Source organism: Ictalurus punctatus, chromosome 28, assembly GCF_001660625.3.
Source record: "Ictalurus punctatus breed USDA103 chromosome 28, Coco_2.0, whole genome shotgun sequence".
Lineage (NCBI taxonomy): Eukaryota > Metazoa > Chordata > Actinopteri > Siluriformes > Ictaluridae > Ictalurus > Ictalurus punctatus.
This window is the reverse complement of record NC_030443.2, coordinates 5,607,978-5,630,036: the sequence shown is the minus strand read 5'-3', so window position 1 is coordinate 5,630,036 and position 22,059 is coordinate 5,607,978. Positions and strand designations below refer to the sequence as shown.

At 42.7% G+C, this 22,059-nt stretch overlaps 3 protein-coding genes across 17 annotated transcripts in view; 2 read left to right on the top strand and 1 right to left on the bottom strand.

The window, feature by feature from the left end:
* Nucleotides 1-5,039, top strand: part of specc1 (sperm antigen with calponin homology and coiled-coil domains 1) — a 95,400-nt gene extending 90,361 nt beyond the window's left edge. For all 13 annotated transcript variants that reach the window (XM_017459653.3, XM_017459654.3, XM_017459656.3 and 10 more), the window contains one exon: nucleotides 4,241-5,039. In XM_017459653.3, coding sequence (XP_017315142.1) covers nucleotides 4,241-4,330 — 90 coding nt within the window. In that variant the 3' untranslated portion in view covers nucleotides 4,331-5,039. The remainder of the gene's footprint in view (nucleotides 1-4,240) is intronic.
* A 1,095-nt stretch (nucleotides 5,040-6,134) lies between these two features.
* On the top strand, nucleotides 6,135-16,889 carry adora2b (adenosine A2b receptor). The gene is made up of 3 exons (XM_017459660.3): nucleotides 6,135-6,267; nucleotides 6,501-6,966; nucleotides 13,684-16,889. The coding sequence occupies exons 2-3, from the start codon at nucleotides 6,533-6,535 to the stop codon at nucleotides 14,432-14,434; spliced, it is 1,185 nt and encodes a 394-aa protein (XP_017315149.1). The 5' UTR covers nucleotides 6,135-6,267; nucleotides 6,501-6,532; the 3' UTR covers nucleotides 14,435-16,889.
* A 1,016-nt stretch (nucleotides 16,890-17,905) lies between these two features.
* zswim7 (zinc finger, SWIM-type containing 7) overlaps nucleotides 17,906-22,059 on the bottom strand; it is a 31,443-nt gene continuing 27,289 nt past the window's right edge. For 2 of the 3 annotated variants that reach the window (XM_017459664.3, XM_017459663.3), the window contains exons 5-6: nucleotides 21,775-21,879; nucleotides 17,906-19,144 (exon numbers count right to left, since the gene is read on the bottom strand). In XM_017459664.3, the coding sequence (XP_017315153.1) occupies nucleotides 19,028-19,144; nucleotides 21,775-21,879 (222 nt within the window). In that variant the 3' untranslated portion in view covers nucleotides 17,906-19,027. The remainder of the gene's footprint in view (nucleotides 19,145-21,774; nucleotides 21,880-22,059) is intronic. The other variant, XM_017459665.3, reaches the window with a different exon arrangement.

Genomic DNA, 22,059 nt, shown 5'->3' with positions numbered 1-22,059 from the left:
AAGGACAGTCAGAGCGTGTTTAAATGAAAAGTTGAGTGTTATTAAATCATTTATTTCTTCTAGCTTATCTTCCATTACCTGTTGTCTTTACCCAAACAACCCCTTGTAAAAGAAATGTCTGGGTAAGACATTAAGCAGGGGGGTGTAGGGGGGTTGTGGATAAACACTGGAAGCGTGTGCAAATGCTTTTTTTTCCCACAGGGATCCTGTTAAATTAGATTCATAAAATATTTAACACTTAGTGTTTCAGCTCACACTCCCAACTATTACAAAGGAAATATCTGCAGGGCACAGTCTATAGATTGCACTGGGGGAAGTAGTTATTGGTTAGACTAGTGACATGAATACAGACCAGGTAAGAGATCTTCTTGATTCCATTCTTCAAACAGTAAGGCATCATTTTGGAGGGAAAGGCACGAGGGAGCGATGGATTAGTTGACGGGGAGAAGGTTAGTCCTGATACTGACGCAGTGTGCATTATTCTGATCAGCATCCTTCAAAGGTGACGCTAAAATGGGATGCAATCCAGTTATTATAATAAACGTGGGTTAAGAAATGATAACATGTTTCAGTAAAATGTCAAAACAATGTGAGATGGCAGAGCAGTATCAGCGAGCATCGAGCATTAAAAATGAACTCACGGTGCCATGAATTGCACGTTGACTCAAAGTAAAATATAGACCCTGAATGGAAAGGAAGCACACGCATCTCAGTGGTCAGTGCTCGCTGAACTGAACTGCTCTAACAGTTTCTCTGCAGCTCCTTTTTAACAAGCACCTTGGCTGATACTGTTGTGAGTCTCAGGTTGACTGGTTCCCACACGCTAATATTGTTTAAAAGTCATAAAGATGTTTTATCAGGTTACAGTGGATATAAAAAAAAAAAGTCTACTCACCCCTGTTGAAATGGCAGGTTTTTGTAATGGAAAAAAAAGAAAGAAACCAAACCAATAAATCGTTTGAGAACTTTTTCTACCCTCACTGTCAAGTCAAAAACAATCACAAACTTTTTTAGTGAAAAATAAGAAAAAATAAAAAAGTTACAGTAATCGGGTTGCGTAAATGTGCACACCGTTTTATAATTGAGTAATTGAATAATCACATTCAATTTTATGTTCAAAGTTATTAACCCCAAATAAAGACCAGCTGTTTCTGTAGGACACTGGTCACGACTCAGCAACCCTCTTCCTTGCGATCGACCGTCCCGCAGGTTTCATTTCCAACCGAAATCTAACACACCTGTTTTAGTTGAACAAGACCTTCTTAAGGCAATGATTAGATGGTCAGATGGGCACGATTATGGTCGGAGCTAAAGCCTTCAGGAAGGTCTATCTCCAGGAACAGGTCGGTGACCACTGCTGTAGGGTTCTCTTCACATCTTCTTGGCTTTATCTGACTGCTGGAGCCACGGTTCCACAAAAGAGCTTACAAAGCACGTACGCTATCTCACTTGTCGAAAGACATCGGTCAGAGGAGGGGTATAAAAGAATTTCCAAAACATTATACGTTCCATATATTGTGAAGGCCATGATTAACAAGTGGAGAAAATGGAGCACCACAGTGACATCACCATGAACAGGACAGCCTTTAAAAATGTACAAAAGGACAAGACTTACCAGGGAGGCTGCCAAAAGGCCTACAGCAACATTAAAGGAGCTGCAGGAATATCCGACAAGTTCTGATTCCTCTCTGCATATGTCTCATATTCTTGCAACGATCTCTCATATTCTTCACCTGTCTGGGCTATGGGGAAGGGGGAGCTAGAGGGAAGCCCTTTGTCACAAAAATATCCAAGCCCAACTAAATCACCCCAAACCATGTGGCAAAATGAGTAATGGTGTGATGAGTCCAATTCCAAAAGATATGTTTGGTGCAAAAAAAAAAAAAAAAGCACATAACCAAAAGAATACCACACCCACTGTGCAGCATGGCAGTGGCAGCATCATGCTTTAGTGCTGCTTTTCTTCAGCAGAACTGTGGCTTTTATCAAGGGGGATGTATGCATCCAAATCAATAAAGGAACATCTTAACCAAAAGAAGGTCAGTGTTCTTGAATGATCTAGCCAGAGCCCAGACCTCAATCCAACTGGTGAGCTGAAGCGGGCTGTGCACAGGATCTAGAATAATTTTGCAAGAAGAAGTGGGAACATATTGCCAAGTCAAGACTAAGTGGTGTAATAAAATCAAAAACTGCTTCGACAAAGTATTAGTTTAGGGGTGTGCACACTTATGCAGCTAGGTTATTGGAAGTTTTTTGGTCCCCCATAAAAGTTTGATTGTTTTACACTTATTATCATATTACCATTTTAACAGGGGTGTGTAGACTTTTTATATCCACTCTACAGTATCCGTGCTTACTATCTACAGTGTGCTGCTCTATTCTTGGAACGCAGGTTATCGCTGATGCCTCTTACTAATTGTGACGCTGCTGTCTGCCCCTGTGTCTTAAGATGTGCAATCCTCACATCTGATAAAGACACTAAGGAAAATCCCTTCTCTTGTCATACTGATGAGCAATAACATGAATCAGTCCTGTATTGTTCCTTTTTTAGGGCTTTAGACTTCTTTCAGTTTGAATGTTGAATTTCGAAGATCGAGCTTCCTCTGTTAGTTTAACCCAGATCATTTCAACAACCCGAATTTCATCACGAGTCTTCCCACTCATCTGAAATGAAGATGCAGAACTGAATATAGGTTCCGATTGTGAACCTGAACTCATACCCAATACCCTCCTGAAAGACTCCGCCTCTCTAAGATACTCTTTTTTTTTTTTATGCCTAATCATGTTACTGACCTGTTTCCAGTTAACCTCCAGCTGTTTCTGTTTAGTAACACTTACCTTTCCAACCTTTTGTTGCCCCGTCCCAACTATTTTGAGACGTGCTGTGGCCATCAAATTCAATATTGCCTTATTTTCTCCTTAAAACGGTACATTTCCTCAGTTTAAACGTTTGATGTTTTCTACATTCTATTGTGAATGACATACGGGTTCATGAGATTTGCAAATCATTGCATTCTGTTTTTATTTAAATTCTACACAGCGTCCCAACTGTTTTTTGGAATCGGGGTTGTAGGTTGAACCTTGATGTGTGGTTATTAATGAAGCGCTGATGATGTGCATGTGCTGAGAGTCAGGACTGGAGTGAATATTATGGTGTGGTAAATACACCTCGGTAACATCAAGACAAAAGATCTCTTACGATCCTGAACGAGTGTTCTGACCGTAATGTGTCCTTCAAACTGGAACCGAGTCACCTTTCACAATGCAGGTTTATGGATTGTAAATCTTTGGTGATTGATTTTATGGCATCAGCACCCAGGTATCCATCTCGCTGAATAAAATCTATCGATTGAACCATTCATTCATCTCCAGAAATGTAGGTCAGGGTCTCCGTGGATCCGCCATGGTCGGGGCACCATGCACACAGAAGTGGGAGGAAACCAGTTGTTGTCAATGTCGATTCACGGAGACTCTATGGATGGTCTTGAAAATCATCCGGTCTTCTGCCAACCAGCTAAGACTTGACAGTGGGGCATCCACGGCTGGTGGTGATTGTGCCGATCCACCATGTAGCAAGCCTTCCTCTTCTTCATTGTCCTTCCACCTTGTCCTCTTCCACTGACTGTCCTTTCCACACGACGTGTCTGAAATAAGAGAGTCGAAGCCATGTTGTCTAAGCTTCCAATGACGACTCTGGTTTGATCTGTTGCAGGAAACCCGAGAACCCGGAATAAACCCATTTAGACCAAAGTTCTTTGTAATGACATGTTTAAACAGCTGAGCTTGGACTTGCACAGTAAAACAATAGAGCGGTACACAGGACTAGACAATAGATTGAGCAGCTAAGTCTGACTTCAGGACTAAAAATATCATTTATTTACACCGTAAACGTTTTAAACGTGTCAGTGTTGATGCTGGATTGAAAAAACATCCCTCAACTGTCAGAAACTAACTCTTATATAGGGTAGAGGATGGAGGTGCAAAAACATGGTAGGTGTGTGTAATAAACAAATGGTATGGTAAACAAGTAAATGAGCACATATCCTAGTGGTGGTCCATTTCAGTAGATGGATGGAGGAAGACTACACCAACACCTACAGTGACCAAGGTGAGCTAATAAACTGGGAATGGTGTGCACATGTGAGATGTAGGATTTGGATAATGTAGATGTAGGATGATGTAGAATAATCTCTCTCTCTCTCTCTCTCTCTCTCTCTCTCTCTCTCTCTCATATGTTCAGGACATTGATGAGCTGATGCACACAGACAGACCAGACTGGCAGAGCGTCATGCAATATGTTTCTCAAATCTACAAGTACTTTGAGACTTGACCCTTCAAAGGAGGAATGGCACATGGCAGGCACAGAATCCAAGCACTTTCTGCTCATTTTGTTCCATACACGTACATCACAATGTGGTATATATATATATATATATATATATATATATATATATATATATATATATATATATATATATATATATACACAGAGCTGCTTCTCTGCGTCACACTTTCAAAATCCTTCCTTTTTACACATTTATATATTCTGAAATGAGAACGGACTGTAAAGGTGATTTGGGCTGGACTGGACTGTATTTATTTCAGTTTGCTTAGAGTAGTTATTGTTTTTCTGTGTAAAAGCATGGTACAGATAGTAGCGTTATACTGTTTACAGAGACTGGATAATTATCCATAGTATTTTTAAGCGAAGTATTTTTGAATCTTGCATTAACTCCCGGCCAGTTTGCTAAACGCAGACATTAGCGGACCGTAGAAGGGTTGGTTATTTTCTCTACCCTGATTAAATATTCAAGTATTAATATTAAGAATGAAAATATTTTTGTGAAAGGTCAGGTAGTGTGTATATAGTACATATAGACATAAATGAAATGCGACTCTAGGCAGCAGTGATATTTAACAATAACAATAAGTGTCAAGTCGTACAGCACCGTGGCAAATTCGTCAACGCTAACACACACACACATCCTGAATATTACATGGCTTAGAAGGAAATAAACATGACTGTGTTCAAACCACAACTGTATTTGTGTGCAAAGCGAGAGTTCTTTATTTCCTGTCGCTCTTAAAACGCGAAAACGTGTCTTATTTATTGACGCCAGTGCCGCATTTTGTTTGGGTGTCGGTTGTTTCCTGTTTGAAGGGTTTGAGTTTTGCCTGGTGAGATGAATTTATGGCCAGATGTTCTCTGTCTCTGATGTTAAAGTGTTCTTAATCATAAAAATGGGGGTTATGGTGAATTAGTCACTGAAAGTGATTCACAGACCGTCACTGTTGATGAAATGTGCTCTGAGTTGCGCTGTACGATAGAAGAGGGAAGAGTCACGATGACGTCCATTTAAAACGTGTGTGATTGGACAGGAAAACTGGTATGTGGGTGCAGAACGGAAAGTTTGTGCTTCACTACAGAATCCCCTACATGTGGCTGTGATCATGTGAGCAATATGTTATTAAATGTGGAAGACATATTCAAACTGCACACGTGAACCGAGATAATCATCTGACATCACGTGAATGACGTGATAAATACTTTAATGTGAAAATACATGTGGATGTAAATGCATGTAGATACATGAATCGTGTCTGAAAAAAAAAAATCACATTAAAATAAATAAACTGTATAATCAATCCAGTTTCTAGAAAATCACGTGAAAAATGAATCATGTATAAAAAAAAAACACTTGAAAATAAATGAATCAATAATTCAGTAAAATTGTCAAAATAAATCAATCATGTGAACATGAATGAATTGGGTAAAAAAAAAACGTGTCAAAACAAATAACGTAATAAAATCACGTGAAATGAATTTTGTTTTTTTTAAAAATCGAATGAAATGACTCAGGAAATACATAAATCACGTGAAACTGAATGCTGGCATTTCATTCAAATCACATTTAAAGAATCCGGTTAGGTTTGCGTGAAGGTTTGATCAGATTTGTATTCATGAAGAAAGTAGACTGACACTCAGCCATTTTGTCACTGATTATAACTGAAGTCCACTTTTTTCACGTGTTCACGTCTAGTCTTCCCTTTCCTTCAGTCTTGTCCTGTTGTCCCACGCACCAGTGACTAGTTGTTAGCAGGAATACAGTACTGTATATTTACAGGTCTAGAATATGAGTACACACGCCGTGTGGGCGTGGCCTGTGTCGGGCAGGGGGCGTGTCTCTGTGTTGTGATGGGCACTTCTGAAAGCCATGTGTTGGACTCGCATTTCCTCAGTGTAACACGAGAGCTGCAACAGACAGGGTAAGAAATTCCGTTTCATTCTTTTTTTTTCCCTTGTCCTCCTTTATTTTTTTGGAGATCATTACAGGAACTTCTTACTGAGGAAAAAAAAATTGATTAGCCGGTTTATTTAATGATAATAATAATATTAATAATTAAAATGATTGTGTTTGAATAAGCATGCAAAACACAAAGTCTCATCGAAGCCATGACTTTTAAGTAACTTCATGCATTTTTTTTTTGAATGCATGTAGATGGCAGGTTACACAGATGACTCAGCTGGGGAATGTGCGACTTGTTGCAAGAGGTGGTGTTTCTCAGCGCGCGCGCCTGCACGCGCTCAGTCAGTGTTCTCGTAGGCGACTTTCGGACGGCGGCGCGCGCGTTTCTCCTCGCTGAGATGAATACTTTCTACATCACCATTGAATTGATCATCGCTGTGCTGTCCATCGTCGGCAACGTGCTGGTGTGCTGGGCTGTGGCCATCAACTCCACTCTCAAAAACGCGACCAACTACTTCTTGGTGTCTCTGGCCGTGGCCGATATTTTGGTCGGGTGCCTCGCCATCCCCTTCGCCATCACCATCAGCATCGGGCTGCCCTGCGACTTCTACGGCTGTCTTTTCCTCGCCTGCTTCGTCCTAGTGCTCACTCAGAGCTCCATATTCAGCCTGCTCGCGGTGGCCATCGATAGATACCTGGCTGTCAAAATTCCTCTGAGGTGGGTGTGAACTTTACAACAACTTTAATCTGCATTAGAGAGATTTACAACATTCACGTGACTGTAATTTAACAAAAAAAAAAAAAAAAGAAGAAAAGAGCTGAAATGTATTGAAATGGGTAATGAATATTAATGAATGATTAACTTCTTCTCAGATGTGATTGGCTTGTCAAGTTTATAAACCTTTGACCACAAGGACTGAGCTTGATTAGGGTCAGACATGTTTGCTCTTGTCTGATTAACTGACGTGTTCTCCATGACTTCAATTTCAACAACCTGACAAGGAAATTCGCGAGAGTTTTCAGGTTCTGGAGAACCTTTTGGTCCTCACAGTTAAGCTTGCGAACATAAAAGAAGTCCCAGCCTCAACAGAAGACGCGAGATTTCATACCTTTCCCCGTGTACTGTCTGTACGCTTGATTACAGACTGGGTTTCAGGTGATGATTTGTGTGTAAAACTGACTGAGCGATCAGAGGCACAGTGCATCAGTAATCAATAGGTTATCAGCACAGCTGGTCTGCTGTAATCATCAACAGGTCCTTATTATTCATCCAAGGCTGATTTTAATAAAGACGGCGTGATGTGCTTATCCGCTTTCGTTTGAGAATGATGTGACGCTTCGATCTTTGTGTGTTAGGTTGAACCTTGATGTGTGGTTATGAATGGAGAGCTGGTGAGAGTCAGACGAATGTGTCCTTCAGCGGGAACTCGAGTCATCTCACACATAATGCTGGTTTACGGGTTACACGTCTTCTGTGATTGATGTTGTTGCATGAGCACCCAGGTGTTCACACTAACCTCTTTAGTGCCAAGTGTCGAACTTTCCTTTCTAATTCATCACGCTGAATAAAATCTATTGACTGATCCATTCATTCATCTCCAGTATGTCAGTCAGGGTCGCCATGGAGCCGCCATCGATGACGTAAAGAAAACAGTTCAAAGGGTATCAGCCTGAACAACTGAGCTGGGATTTATCACTGATGGCTCGATGTTATATATTGGTGGAGATATATATATATATATATATATATATATATATATATAATTTTGATAGCTTTTAAGAATGCCAGAAAGAAGAACGTATTGTCTGTAGTCGGTGGAGCAGCATTCGAGAAAGTTTCTCATTGTAATTTGTACACATGTACAGACACGTGTACAAACATACACGGTACTTGTACACATGACGATAAACGACTTTTGAAATCATTCCCATGGTTGGATCGGGAAGCTGTCGCAAGGTTGCGATGGACTTTAACCGGAAACACGACAAGCACATCACACACACACACACGACACTGATGCCAAACTTATTAACAAATTCAAAAAGACTGGAAGCGTTGCGGACCGACCAGGAAGTGGACGTCCATGAACAAACACCGATGTAGCTCTGGCAAACACAGTTCCCTATGTGTGGAGAATTTTGGGACCCCCCTGTAGATAAAAATCTGACATGTGCTATTTAATTGTAGGCTAAGAAATGCGTGCAGAATGCATGACTGTCGCATTTGACTTATTGTAATAATGAGTCCATCCGGAGAACAGTAGGTGTAAGGCAGGAGTACATCACATTGCATCACACACGCTCATAAACACTTATAGAACATTTTAGCATAGACAATCCAGCTAATGGCTCGATTTCAGGAGGTGGGAGGAAGACAGGGGAAATCACCATGTCACACAGAAACCTGTTCATTTTTCCATTCCATGAAGAGTGAGTTGCTCATACTTTCTGACCATGGTTAAGTGAAAGTGAAAAAGACAGTTCTTCTGTGGTCTCTGCTTGCATGAGTGTTTCCACAGCTGCATGTGTAGGTGAAAAACCTCAAAACCCCTCTTTACGAGTTTAGGTATCTTTCAGCATGTACATTTGCCTTTTTCGTTTCTGACTCACTCACTTGCAATAAGTGACGATTTTGGGTATATTCCTAATCAGTATATAAAGTTTAATGGGAAGCAGACTTGAGTGTTCCCACCACACTCCCTTATGCTTCACATTTAGCAACAACCTCCGTCGCGACTTTCACTCGCCCACCCACTTGCTTGAACACAAAGCCCGGGGTAGTGTGGGGCTGCTTGCCTAGTGTCTAGGGAATGCAACTCGCTAGGACTGAGGGCTAATCCAAAACATGGACTTGCATGCCAATGCTCCTCCATTATTGTACACAAAGCGAGCTGCATGGAGGAGAGTCAATGTGACGTTTCAGAGCCACAGAACGGTCCTCTCGCATCGACTACCATGAAAACCGCCCAGAGACTGAACAGTCCCAAGGCAATTATTTCATTTCTCTTCCACAGATTAGCATGATCTTACCACAAGGTTCCAAACAGACCCAGTTTATCACTTACCGCCTTTTGGAAACATTAGCCATGTTAGTTAGTACCTCTTCACATGGGCTACTGACATCCCACAAGCATGGTTTTAACGGAAGGTTAGAAATATATGATGGGAAAATTCCAGTTGCTGTTTTTAGCAGTGTCCCAACTATGGCAACTTTCTCTCCAAACTATGTACAACTTTACCACCCTAACCCTTATTGCATATTATAATTATAACTATGTTTGTTCAACTGCCAAACACAAAGAGGTGATACATTAAAGGACAAAGCAGCATAAACGCGTGTCAGTGAGGTGTTGGGCCACCATGAGCTGCAGATTCTCTCGAACTGTACTGGAGAGATGAGCACTGTTCGGCCAAAAGATTATACCGATTATACTCAATTAGTGTTTTTGATGATGGTGAAAATCTCCTGTAGGGCTCACTTTCATCCTTATCTAACCATTCAGTGAGCCCACGTGCCCTACGCACGGGGCAGGGGTCACAAAGCGGACACGTGTACACAAACCATGGCAATGAAATAAATAAATACCCAAACAGCAGATCAGAGCCACCGCACTGTAGGCGGTTAAGCATTAAATGTACCATTCTCTTGGTTTATGCCACACTAGTACTTGACCACGTATCGAGAATATGGTGAAGGATGACTCATCTGCGTGGGAGGTAGCCACGGAGAAAATAGTTAGACATTAAATAAATAACTTTTATTACTTGTAAATATCACCAAGAAGAGAGTTTAACATGAAGGAAAAAAAACAAGTGTGTGGACCGATCAGTAATTGGTCATTGGGAACAATGGTGATGAGTGATTGGTCGTTGGGAACATAGGCTTATATTAGTGCAACTTTACACACTGGCGATGAGCTGTGACGTGAACAAGTCACTAAAGAAGTCTAAATGTTGCCAAATCCATGTATCAACGTAATGCATCATGTAAACACACGTTTGCATTCTCACTTTCCACTGTCTCTCTTACTCTGCATTTATGGCTCATTAGCAAGGACATCTGTGCTGACTGGATAAATGTTAGCGTACCAGTACAACATACCATTTCTCCTTCAGCAGCATATGGTGGAGTGAAGCAAAAAACCTTCCCATAGCCACATCGTCGTCGCCCCCCCATAACAATATACGTAATAGCAACCGCTTAACATAATGTGATCCAGCCCTACACGTTTGAGTCACAGTCACATCCTAAACGTGCAAGACGAGAAAGCACCAGACAGGATGGAAATGCTTCTAACCGTCATTCCTCTTATGACAAAAAAATATTCATAGCAAAAAAAAAAAAAAATTCAAATGTTGTCAACATTTCCAGTCCTTTTTAAAATAGCCCTATTTCCATTTCATTCGCAATGCAGGAACATTAACAGCCGAGTTTATATCAGAAACCAGATGCAGTAAAACAATCTTTTTTTAATGTTTTGGGAAATCCTGTATTGTGTCCAGATGAAGATTTGTGTTTAAACACGCTGGAATTCCAGAATAAATAAACGAAAGCCACTTGTTTACTGTATTTTAATCATTCGGAAGGGTGCGCACTGAAGCACTCGTATCCATACAGCCAACAGGACCACAACGTTTTGACATTTTTTCCCCACATCACCGTGCTCGTATCTCTGCTGCAGACCGACATTATGGGCTTAGGCTAAATTTGTAAACTTTTATTGCAGCGCTGGCCTTAATAAGCGCCAACAAACCACCATTTTTATTGCGTCCTGAACATTATTCTAAATCTGTACACTAGGTTTGTGGACACCTGAGCATCACACCCACATGTGCTTTTTGAACATCCCGTTCCAGATCTAGTCCTACCTTTACTGTTATAATAACCCCCACTCCTCTGGGAAGGCTTTCCTCTACATTTTGGAGCGTAACCGAGGGGATTTGTCCGTTCAGCCAAAAGACCACGAGTGAGGTCAGACACTGATATCGGGTGAGAAGGCCTGGGCCTTCTCCAATTCATCTCAAAAGGTGTTCACTGTGGTGCGCAAAGTGAGGTTGAGGACCCTGCACAGGGGCACGGTCATGCTGAAACAAGTGTGAGCCTCTTAGTTCCAGTGAAGGTAAATCTTAATGCTACAGCATGCGAAGACATCCTATACACGTGTGTGTCGAGCTTTGGGGAAGGCCAGCGTATGGGTGTGATGTTCCGGTGTCCACAAACTTTTGGCCATATAGTGTATTTTGTAGAGTGCTGCAGCCTAAGAGCTCCAGGATCCCCGGTTCGATCATAAGTTCGGGTTACTACGTGTGCAAAATTTGGCGTGCATGTGGGTTTCCTCGTTTTTCTCTGGATTCCTCTCACAAACATGTAGGTGGGTGTACTGACGAGTCTAAATTGCTCCTAGGTGTGAATTAGTGTATGAATGCATGGTGTTTATCTGCTTCACGCCCTGTGTTCCTGGGATGGACTCCAGATCCGCTGCAACCCTGACTAGTATAAAGCTCTTACTGAAGATGAATGAACAAATGAATGAATGAGTAAATGCATAGTGTGACCACAATAAGAAGTAACATCACTGCAGTATGGTTTTGTTTGTATAGTAGCCCTGTCACAGGCTACTGGTGTTTTTTTGTTTCTGGTCATTGCATGGGTGGGGCCACGCTGCTATAGGTGTTCATTTACAAATGGATTATAGTATAATTTTGTTCACATAGCGTATCCTTCTTTACAATCAACGGCTAAGAAAAATGTCATTTTTTTCAAAACCCGTGCTATTAATGTCACCGCTAACCTTTACGTTCAGCTATCACTTTGCAGTGACTCGTTAAACATCGAGTGTGCCTGAAACTCACGGTAGTAGTATGGGGCTTAAAGGGAACCAGTACAGACCAGTTTCAAATGCTTTTAGATATTAACCTACATCAAGAAAATCTGTCTTAAAGTCCTGAATAGCTCAGGAAGTAAACTAATTTCTCTAAAAGCTGCAAGCCACAAGGTACTGACAGTAGGTGGTCACTGGAGAAGCACAGTATGAAATGTGGTCCATCAGAGAGAAGGGTGGCTGTACATCACAAGCACTCAATCCTCCTAATGTTGAGCACTGACTCAAACCAGGACCGGCAGAGAAGAGAGATGGAGGAGAAGTGTGAATGAAGGGGACTGGGTTGACGGGGAGCAATGACTATAATCATGCCATGACTCATGCATCTTCAATCACATGTGAAGAAAGGAAAAGAGAAAGGGAACAACAGAAAAGGTGTAAACCTAAATGCACCACCAGGCAGTGAGTTAGAAAGAGGGCTGCAGGATTCGAGTCCGGTCCCAAGACATTTTCTGTATTGACTTGGGATTGTCGTGAATTTTACTGCCATTTGTAATTGGGCTTTTCAAGGTCCTGGTCTTGCTAAATATGGTCAAAGCCCAAATCAAGCCAGGCCAAGGAAAAGCTTGGCCTAGAAAAGAATTTGAGAATGTGAACTTGTCTTGGCCTTGACCCCGTTAAGACCCCTGGTAGTCATGATCTTAGACTCGACAGTGGTGGTCTTGACTGCAGCCCTAGTTTGAAGGCTAGTAGGAACCATTAGAAAGCGGACGTGGAAAGAAGTAAAGGCTGTATTAAAGACGACTGGTGAAGACGCAGAATTACATACATGATGAATAGCAGTGATTCTGTCCCAGTGATGTGTGGCGCTTCTCTTACTGATAGCACTCTGGACAGTTTCTGTTCTTGGGGAAGAGAAATGCAATGTGAGGACTAGGCGAGACTTGAATAATGCATCCTAATGCGTGATTTACTCCATCAGAGTGTTCAGGCTTGGCAGGGTGGGAGATTAATTGCCCTGCGCTGGAGAGTCTGGGTCATCACTTTGGTCCCGGTGTGTGTAGAGCTGAGCTTGATGCTTCTGTGCAAGTGGCATCTCTCCAAAAATGAAGAAAAAAAAAGAAAGTACCTCATTGTTGTACTTCCAATGTAAGTTTAGTTTGATCTTCATGAGTAACACTGTACTTGTATCTTGGTTAAATTATAAACACGGAGATTTGATGACAGTCTTCCCAGTGACCGAATTTTCAAACCTGTCTGGTTGCAAAAACGGAAATGGCAAGAACGGGAGTGGTCAAGAAATACATATTAACCTTTCCTGGCAGAGGCACTTCCTCTTCAGCACATCAATGTTTAATTAACTGGGTGTTTTTGATATTTTCCAGTTGGTTAAAAAGAACAAGTGTGAAATGAGTCAAAGGAGTAAGGATTGCATTTGCATCTATTAACCAGAGTGCTAATAACTCGAGGGTGAATAAACCAGGAAGCACTGATCAATAGGTATCCTGCCTCTAAAGCGGTCTAGGAATTCAATATAGCCATTAGTGATCCAGAAGGTGATCAGGTTTTGTTGTTACGACGAACTTTTCACTCATCTCTCCCTCTCTGTGCAGGTATAAGGAGCTGATTACAGGAAACCGGGCCAGAAGGATCATTGCCATTTTATGGATTCTATCATTCATCATTGGCCTCATTCCATTTGCAGGCTGGAACAAGAAAGTCAGCGCTTGCAACAAGACTGAAAGCCAAAGTTCTCCTCTCTACAATTCCAGCGCAGGTGAGGGAGTACTCGCAGAAGCAGACCAGGGCTTCTTGCAGAGCTGCACTCTGAGATGCCTCTTCGAGAGTGTAGTGGACATGAGCTACATGGTCTACTTCAACTTCTTTGGCTGCGTACTGCTGCCCTTGCTCATCATGCTAGGCATCTACGTCAAGATTTTCACAGTGGCTCGGAAGCAGCTGCGACAAATCAAGCTTGGAAGCATGATGGGCAACAGCGAGTGCCGGCAACACCAGCACCATCGTGGGCTCCTGCAGCGCGAAATCCGTGCCGCCAAGCTCCTGTCCATTATCGTAGGCCTCTTCGCCCTGTGCTGGCTGCCCGTGCACGTCCTCAACTGCCTCACGCTCTTCACGCAGGTGAACAAGCCCGACTACATCATGTACGTGGCCATTATACTCTCACATGCCAACTCGGCCATCAACCCCATCATCTACGCTTACCGCATCCGGGAGTTCAGAAACACCTTCCGGAAAATCCTAGCACGCCACTTTCTCTGTCGTCGGGAAGAGCGGTACCTGAGCTCCAACGGAAGCACCCGAAACAGAGAACAGATCACCATGACCACTGATCCTCTGTTATAGGGTCATGACAAACTGGAAATGCTATTTTAATTTAAATTTTTAACGAACTTTATTCAAAATATGCGGAGCAGTGTTTACAGACCAGAGAATAACTGCAAGAATGTGGATTTCTAGGCTGTTTATCAGGACTGAAAGGAAGTGTATCGATGGCACTTTGAAAGCAGGTCTCTCTGGAACGTGTTTTTTTTTTTTTTTTTTTTATTGTTAAACTGAAGCAGAGGACAAAACACGTTCCTCACCCGACACTACAAAGACAGTGGAGATACACCCTGACACAACTCACAAGCTTGAACAAACCGTACTCTTCGTTCCAGGTCTTAAGGGACAGACAGCGCGCCTCTATACATGTTTAGAGGTGAATCCTCGTCCTGGACAGAGACAACGATAAACAAAGGTGAAGGGAGCAATGCCCAGAAAGCACTGAAGTAAGAAAAATACTCATTGTTGATCACGTAAAGCCCATTTCGAAGGAACCGCAACAAATTGTGAAGGACAGAAACACAACAGACCGGGGCAGTAGAATACATACAAAAAGGCTTCTAGCATTTAACCTGTAACAGTCTGTCAGTGTCATGTCTGAATCTGAATAAATGTGTACAATTTAGGTTACTATAGAAAGCTCAGGAAAACCACAGGGGTGGACAGAAAACGTCTTGAGGAAGTTCACTGAGATTCATTGAAAGAAAACCGGGCAGGTTGCCGGTTCTGAGAGATAACACTGTGTAAATGGCTAAATGGTCAATGCACTCTGTATTTGACGTATTCTGATGCTCCGAGGTTCCTAAGCAACTTTGTTTTCGTCACTTTTTTAAGTCATTACATCCTGTTGCGTAAGATATTTCAGCAAGAGCAGATTTCTCCATGTTGAAATGGTATAAGGTCACCGCACACACACACACACACATCATACAGTCTGTCTCCCACATACGCACAGCAAGTGGTCCCATCTGCAATGGAGTTGGACATGGGGTTATTGTCTCCCTCACGAGTGCGTCACTGCACCCAAGGGCCCAGTTTGTCATTGAATGTTCACGTGCAACAGACTGCAGATCACAGAGCCTGGAGCAGCGAGTGTCTACTGCACTGAGATTTAAAGTGTGACGGCCGGGCAAAAAATCGTCTGCAGCAGCGAGATTTAAAGCGTCACCTCTGAGCTAGCAGCCGGCTACCTGTTTAACACTGTTCTCGCAAAATACTGTGAATCTTAGCCTCGGTCCTCCACAACTGATCAAAACCATGCGACTGTAAACAAAAACACACACAATTCTAAAGAAGTGTAACTATTTACATCTCGAGTGAGTTAAGAATGTGATTACAGGGTGAATAGTAAGTGTATCCATGGCACTGATGAAAGAAAGTCCCAAACGCTCTCGTTGCTGAAGAAATAAAACACGATATGGCGTGCGGTTATAGGAATATAAATCAACGATGGGGTAGCGTTTACAGTTACCGTATGTTTTAGCATGTCCGCGAGACATGTTAGTTCCTGTTATCACTCGTTATTACGGATATAAACGTTTGTTCCCTCTCTTCTGAAGTGATCGATAAAATGCAGCTTGTCATATTACCAAGAGACCACAAAGCCCTCCATAATGAAGATTTTCCAGTGTTGGGGAACTCTACAGCGTTACCTCGAATGGTTACAGAGCACTGACGCTGGGGACTCCTTAAACATCTTAAACTAAAACAAACAAAAAAAATGACCATATCAGTGGTTACACACATCTTTTAACAATCCGTTGTGAAGTTGTTATTTCGAAGCGACACGTGCGTTAATATAAACCCGTGACTTGCCTTGCAGCCAGAACCAGAACCGCGGTATAAGGACGATTAGAACACCCATGTTGCCGTAAAAAAAAAATGTAGGTCCTTGTTTTGGAAGGGGGGCGGAGCCTAAACCATGGTTCCGAACGGCACTGTATTTGCATTTACTGTATTTACTGTAAGTCTTTTCAATGCATATTATTTAATGGCTCGAAAAAGTCAAATGAAGAGACTTTTTTTTTTAATGGCACACAGAGATTTGCTTTTTTTTTTTTTTTTTTTAAACTTATTTATTATCAATACATCAGTCACACTGCGAGTGATCAGATACACAGTGTGTGCTTGGATAATGCACCGATGGTCCCATAAACGACACGAGCACAGACATGACGCACGTATTCTAATACACATCAGAGCAAAGCAAGACGAGCCAGTGCCGAAAGGCTATTTATCGATTAGACGATGCAGTGAGCTCTGTAGGTTCTTAATGAAGCTTGTTAAGCCGTTTAAATCTTTGTTTTATTACTACTCTTAAGGGCTAAACTGCAGGAATGTGCCAAAGTGAATGGACATTCCCATGGAGACCAATCTGTACTGCACTGTAGGGGTGTGGGCCGGCATTTTAATAGCTTAGAAAATACATGGTGTACTATAGCTTTTAATAGCTTGGTGAAAGCAGAAAACTGATGGGGGGGGCTTTCACTTTTACTTTTTAGAAGAGTGAAGTCGACAGCGACGCATTTACGATCTACTCTAGCGCTACAGAGAGACAGGAAACCTTTCGGAGAAGTGTATCTTTTAAAAAATGTGCTACGGTATTCGTGCTACACGTATCAGCGTACACTGTGGTTCATAATTGATGTTGAGTATTTGTGTTGAAGTGTTATCGCAATATACTTGCCAGCTGTATGAAGCAGTACTGTTATTTAACATTAATATGTATGTTTGGTGACTTATTTTGTTAATAAAATCCCTTTATATATTTGAAAAAAAAAAAAAAAGTGTGTATCTTTAATAACGGCTTTAAATAGAATTTAAAGAGAATATGAATTCTGGTCAATTAAAAGCACAAGTGTTAGACTTTCAGCTTGAGGTCAAGTAAATACAAATATACTAGATATACATCAGTGTCGACGATTTCGATTACTTTTAGCAGCTTTTATCTGTTTTCGCTTAATTGTTTTGTGCGTTACCCAGAATGCCTTTCGACTACCTGAGATAGTGGCACCAAGGACTTGCGTAACTGCATCTAAAGACGTGTAAACGCTCGCGTGTCCTGGCGGGCTTTGCTCAAACACACACTCGCATTCCTAGGGACGAAGAATTCGGACGGTAACTGAACCGACGATTCGGCTCACAAACGCGTTTTGAAGAAGCCGGGAATGAAGGCGTCTTCAAATCTACACATCCTGGTGAAGATCCATTGCGCAGCCTGCTTTCAAACTGGCTGATAAAGATTTCCTGGAAATTAAGAAAGCACAGAATCGAAGGCTAAAAATAGCAGAATCTGAACCGGTTACGAGGGCAGAGACGCCCGACACTTGGAATAAAGCGGAGTGAATTTGCTCTGGTCGCTCTCAGGGAACAGATGTGCGTTCTTTGGCAAGCGATTAAATATATTCAGTCACTTCCTGTCTTGCTCTGAGAGATTTCAGTACATTCATATGATGCATAATACAACATTTCAATACAACATAAGACACGATAATAAATAAATAAATGAAACTTTTATTCCAGGATATAATCTTTGGAGGATGATAAAGAAAGATCAGATATTTCATTTTATCAGATATGTTAGAACAAGTCTGGAGTCCTCACCTAAACAGCGTTTTAGCAGTTTCTGAACCTTTCGTTAAACGTGCACGCTGACGTTTGAGAAGATTATCTCCGCGTCAGTTTGCCCCGATAATGAGTAATGAGTGAGTACTATAGTGCTTGTCCGGCGAACCTCGTCGGATGGCACGGCTCCGTGCCGCGTTTTGTTCATGCTTTTACTGCCAGGTGGATCACACCGTAGCCACGTACCTCTTCTGAATATATTGCGGCTGTGGCGCGGGTGGTAGAGCGGGTCGTCCACTAATCGTAGGGTCGGCGGTTCGATTCCCGGCCCACGTGACTCCACGTACCGAAGTGTCCTTGGGCAAGACGCTGAACCCCCAAGCTGCTCCCGATGGCAAGTTAGCGCCTTGCGTGGCAGCTCTGCAGTATGTTCTAATGTGGGAAACAGTTCAGACGGGTGACTGATCAAATGCAATCCTAACAGTTAAAAGGTTTTCTACCGTCATTAACAGTTTAACGACTGCATGCTAAAGCTAGGATTTCTGTCACAACCTACATAGGGTTGTTCCATGCCATTAGAACAAACGCCCAGTTTCCCGTATTCAATATACTGTGTGTAGAGATTATATATATCTATATATCTATATATATATATATGATGTTTAGATTTCATTTTAGTAGTAGTATTTTACTAATCGTGCAGACATCATCCAGAGAACTCCTCTTGGCTTCAGGGGTATTTTTATGAGACAGGAAACAAAACACAGGCCATTGGTCAGGATGCGTACAGTCCTGGGTTCAGATTAGTTACCGAGCCATGACCAGTGCAATAGTGGTACTGCTCTCCCAGCCAAAAAAAATGTAGTAAATAAATAAATAAACGGCAAAAGGAACTGAGACAGTCAAAAATGAAATATGCAAATCCCAGGACCTGGAGCTTCCCTAGTTCCCGTCATGTGAACTATGATTCCAGTACACACCCCAACTACACCCCAAAAAAAACAAAATTCAGTACGTCTCCCCGCCTGGGCCGCCTTCCAGAACGCTGCTTTATGGATCCAGCGCAGCTCTTCCGGACAGGATGAGGGTCATGTGCTGATCTGAGACCTGCTCCTGCTGGCACAAACCCATGGCCTGGCACAAGTAGGCTGCCAAGATGTGCTTACACTGGAAAAGACATGTCTGTTAGAGAACACACCAGGGGGAGGAAGAAACACAAGTAAAAGCTATTCTTTGTTAAATAACTCGATCTTATTCTTATATTATATGGAGTGTCACACAAGCCATGCATTTCCCATCCTACTACAGAAATGTTGATCTGTTAGAACGAGCTCTCTGCTGTCAAAAACAGAATATCGGTCAGTGAATTTAATCGACTCGTTTAAATGTGGAACGAAGTTTCAACGTGTGCTCAGATTTAGCTGGCGTTATTGCATTTACTCGTCGGTACGCGAGCGAATACAGCTCGCCACAAGCACACGTTCACGGCTGGAGCTTGCGGAACGCCGGAGCGCGAGGCTTTTGAAAACGAAGACGTGTTTATACCACCGACAACGCTGATTCTTTCGCTTATCCACCGGGGTTGGGTTTCCATACACGGCATAATAATTTATTTTTTTTTTTTTAAACAGAAATAAGCCAGAACAGCACCTGAGGCCACGTCTAATGCGTAATAAAACATCGCTTATAACACGCGGCTCCTCCGGCCTGCGTTCTCACACGACCCAAAAACTCGCACGCCGCAAAGAGTCGGCGCTGCTCTGCGGCGAAACCGGTCTTTTCCTGCGAGGCAGAAATGAGGAGTATAACCGCGTTAGCGATCCACTGTAGCGGTTTATCAGGCTTGCGGCAGCTGTGCGTGCGTACTGCGATAAGTCTGGCCTTACGACGTAATGGACTTGATGTGCCGATTTGGTTTTTGTTAAGAATCAGGACGTGTGAAGAGGTTGATGTATATCTGGTGAAAGTACTGCTTTCGTTTTATTCCCAGAAGTCAAATACACCAGAGGATTTTGCTTTGATGAGTAATAACCACGTGTCAGCAAAACAAGGCGTGGCCGTGCTTTCATCCGCCGGTCCTGATCACTTTTTCATTTCTAGCTGGACTGGTACACACTTGGAAAGTGTCCCCTGGTCTTTTATCCCATTTCGGTGAACCCGGCATGGTGTCAGATTACCGTTCTTCACTGCCTGAGGGGGACAGATGAGGTGTTCTGCTGTTGTGGCCCGTCCGCCTGGAGGTCTGACGTGTCGAGAGACGCCGTTTTGCTCGTCACGGTTGTACAGAGTTGCTTATCTGAGTTACCGTAGACTTCCTGTCAGATCAAACCGTTCTCCTCAGACCTCTCTCATCAGCTAGGTGTTTCCGCCCACAGAACCGACTGACTGTCGGGTGTGTTCTGGGGGTTTTTTCGCCCAGGAGAGAAAATCCCAGGAGCGATAACCATGCAACGTCACCGAGATCGCATCGTTCCTCCATTCCGATGTTTGATTTGCTCGGGCCATGCGTCTACATCATGCCATGTGTTTGAATAAGCGCATGGATTTGCAGGTGTTCTTAATAAAGTGGCAGCTGACGGTATAAATCGCAGGTTAAACTCTTCAAACCTGAAGAGTCCGCTTTCAGAAAATCCTGCTCTTTTATCATTCTAGAGGGAAACACTTCACCTCTACCAGCCATTATACCAGCACAGCTGTGTGTGTTACATCTGTTGGGACCACCGCAGTCCGCTTCCCACACATCTACTGTACACACACACGCACACACACTCTCGGCTTGAGGCCTGATGAGAATTTCAGACCGAGCGTTTCTGTTTTTAAACCCCGTTTAGTGTTTAAAAAAAAAAAAAAAAAAAAAAGCTCAGGAAGAAGTGGGTGTCGTGTAAATTTGTCACTCGAAATACCAGCTTCACCACGAACCATTTTCTGCTAGAGCGTTACGCAAATATAGATGTCAGCGTTCGTCGTTATTTATTTATTTGGATTTCAGGCTGTGATGGGGGGAACGTGCTCTTCTGGACTTGTGTTCTCACACAGACGGTCTAATTTTAGCCCGTGGGTCTCAGGGGCTTCTCAGACCGGGCTGATTAAACTGCTATCCTGCAGTGAAAGACATGGAGATCTCCCCGTGAATCCAGGCCTAACGATCAAAGAGCGGATTTCCAGAGAACAGCGCAAGACGAAACAGGTATCACCCGAGCGTCCTCCGGCTATGTCGGGAAGTCACGGACGGACTGAAAAAGAAAAAGAAAAAAAAAACCTCTTGCACTGCCTCGAGTGCATTCTTTCAGAAGGAGCTCTCGCCGGCTTTTCATGCGAGGATCTGCATTGATGGGAATGAGTTCATTCCTTGCACGTGGATGTTAACTGAACCGTTAGCACGACGACCGTCAGGACGCTCGCAGTTTCCCAACTGAACCAAAAAAACAAGATGGCTTTGTGCCTCCAGATTCTGGTTAAATATTTGATCAAAATGTCAATTATTTGAAAAGATATACACAAGTTGCTTTCTTTTATTTCCTTACGGGACGGTTTTTTGTTGTTGTTTTTTTTTTGCATGGTATAAACACACATTGGGAAAGTTCGCCTGAATGGATTTAAGTGAATACTATCCACCTTGTTCGGCTTCTTCTGATTTATTTGCGTATGAATGTCTTTGTTCCAATTTGACTGTCGGTGTAAACACGGCTGGTGACACTTTGACCTCGTGTCGCTTAAGCTGCGGTTTATCGATGTGTGTAAAAAGACCTGGTGTGAGAAGAAATACGATGGCGAGAAAGACAGAGAAGTGAACTCACCACCAGACTTTCATTTCTCCTAAGCACAGAGAAAGCGAAGGCCGGACAGGGGCAATAATGACACGACGTGTAGCAAGTGTACAGGCGTCCGGATCCACCCAGTACCTGTTTGAGACAGACATGACGAAGTGAGTTTTCAGGAACTAAAACCCGTTTCCTCTTCTCAAACTGAAGTACGGTTGGGAAACTAGCTAAGTATGGTAAAGTATTATCGAACGGATTAGGATTACATACACCACACTCGGAGGATGGACCTCCACATACGTGAACCTCACACAAGCTGAT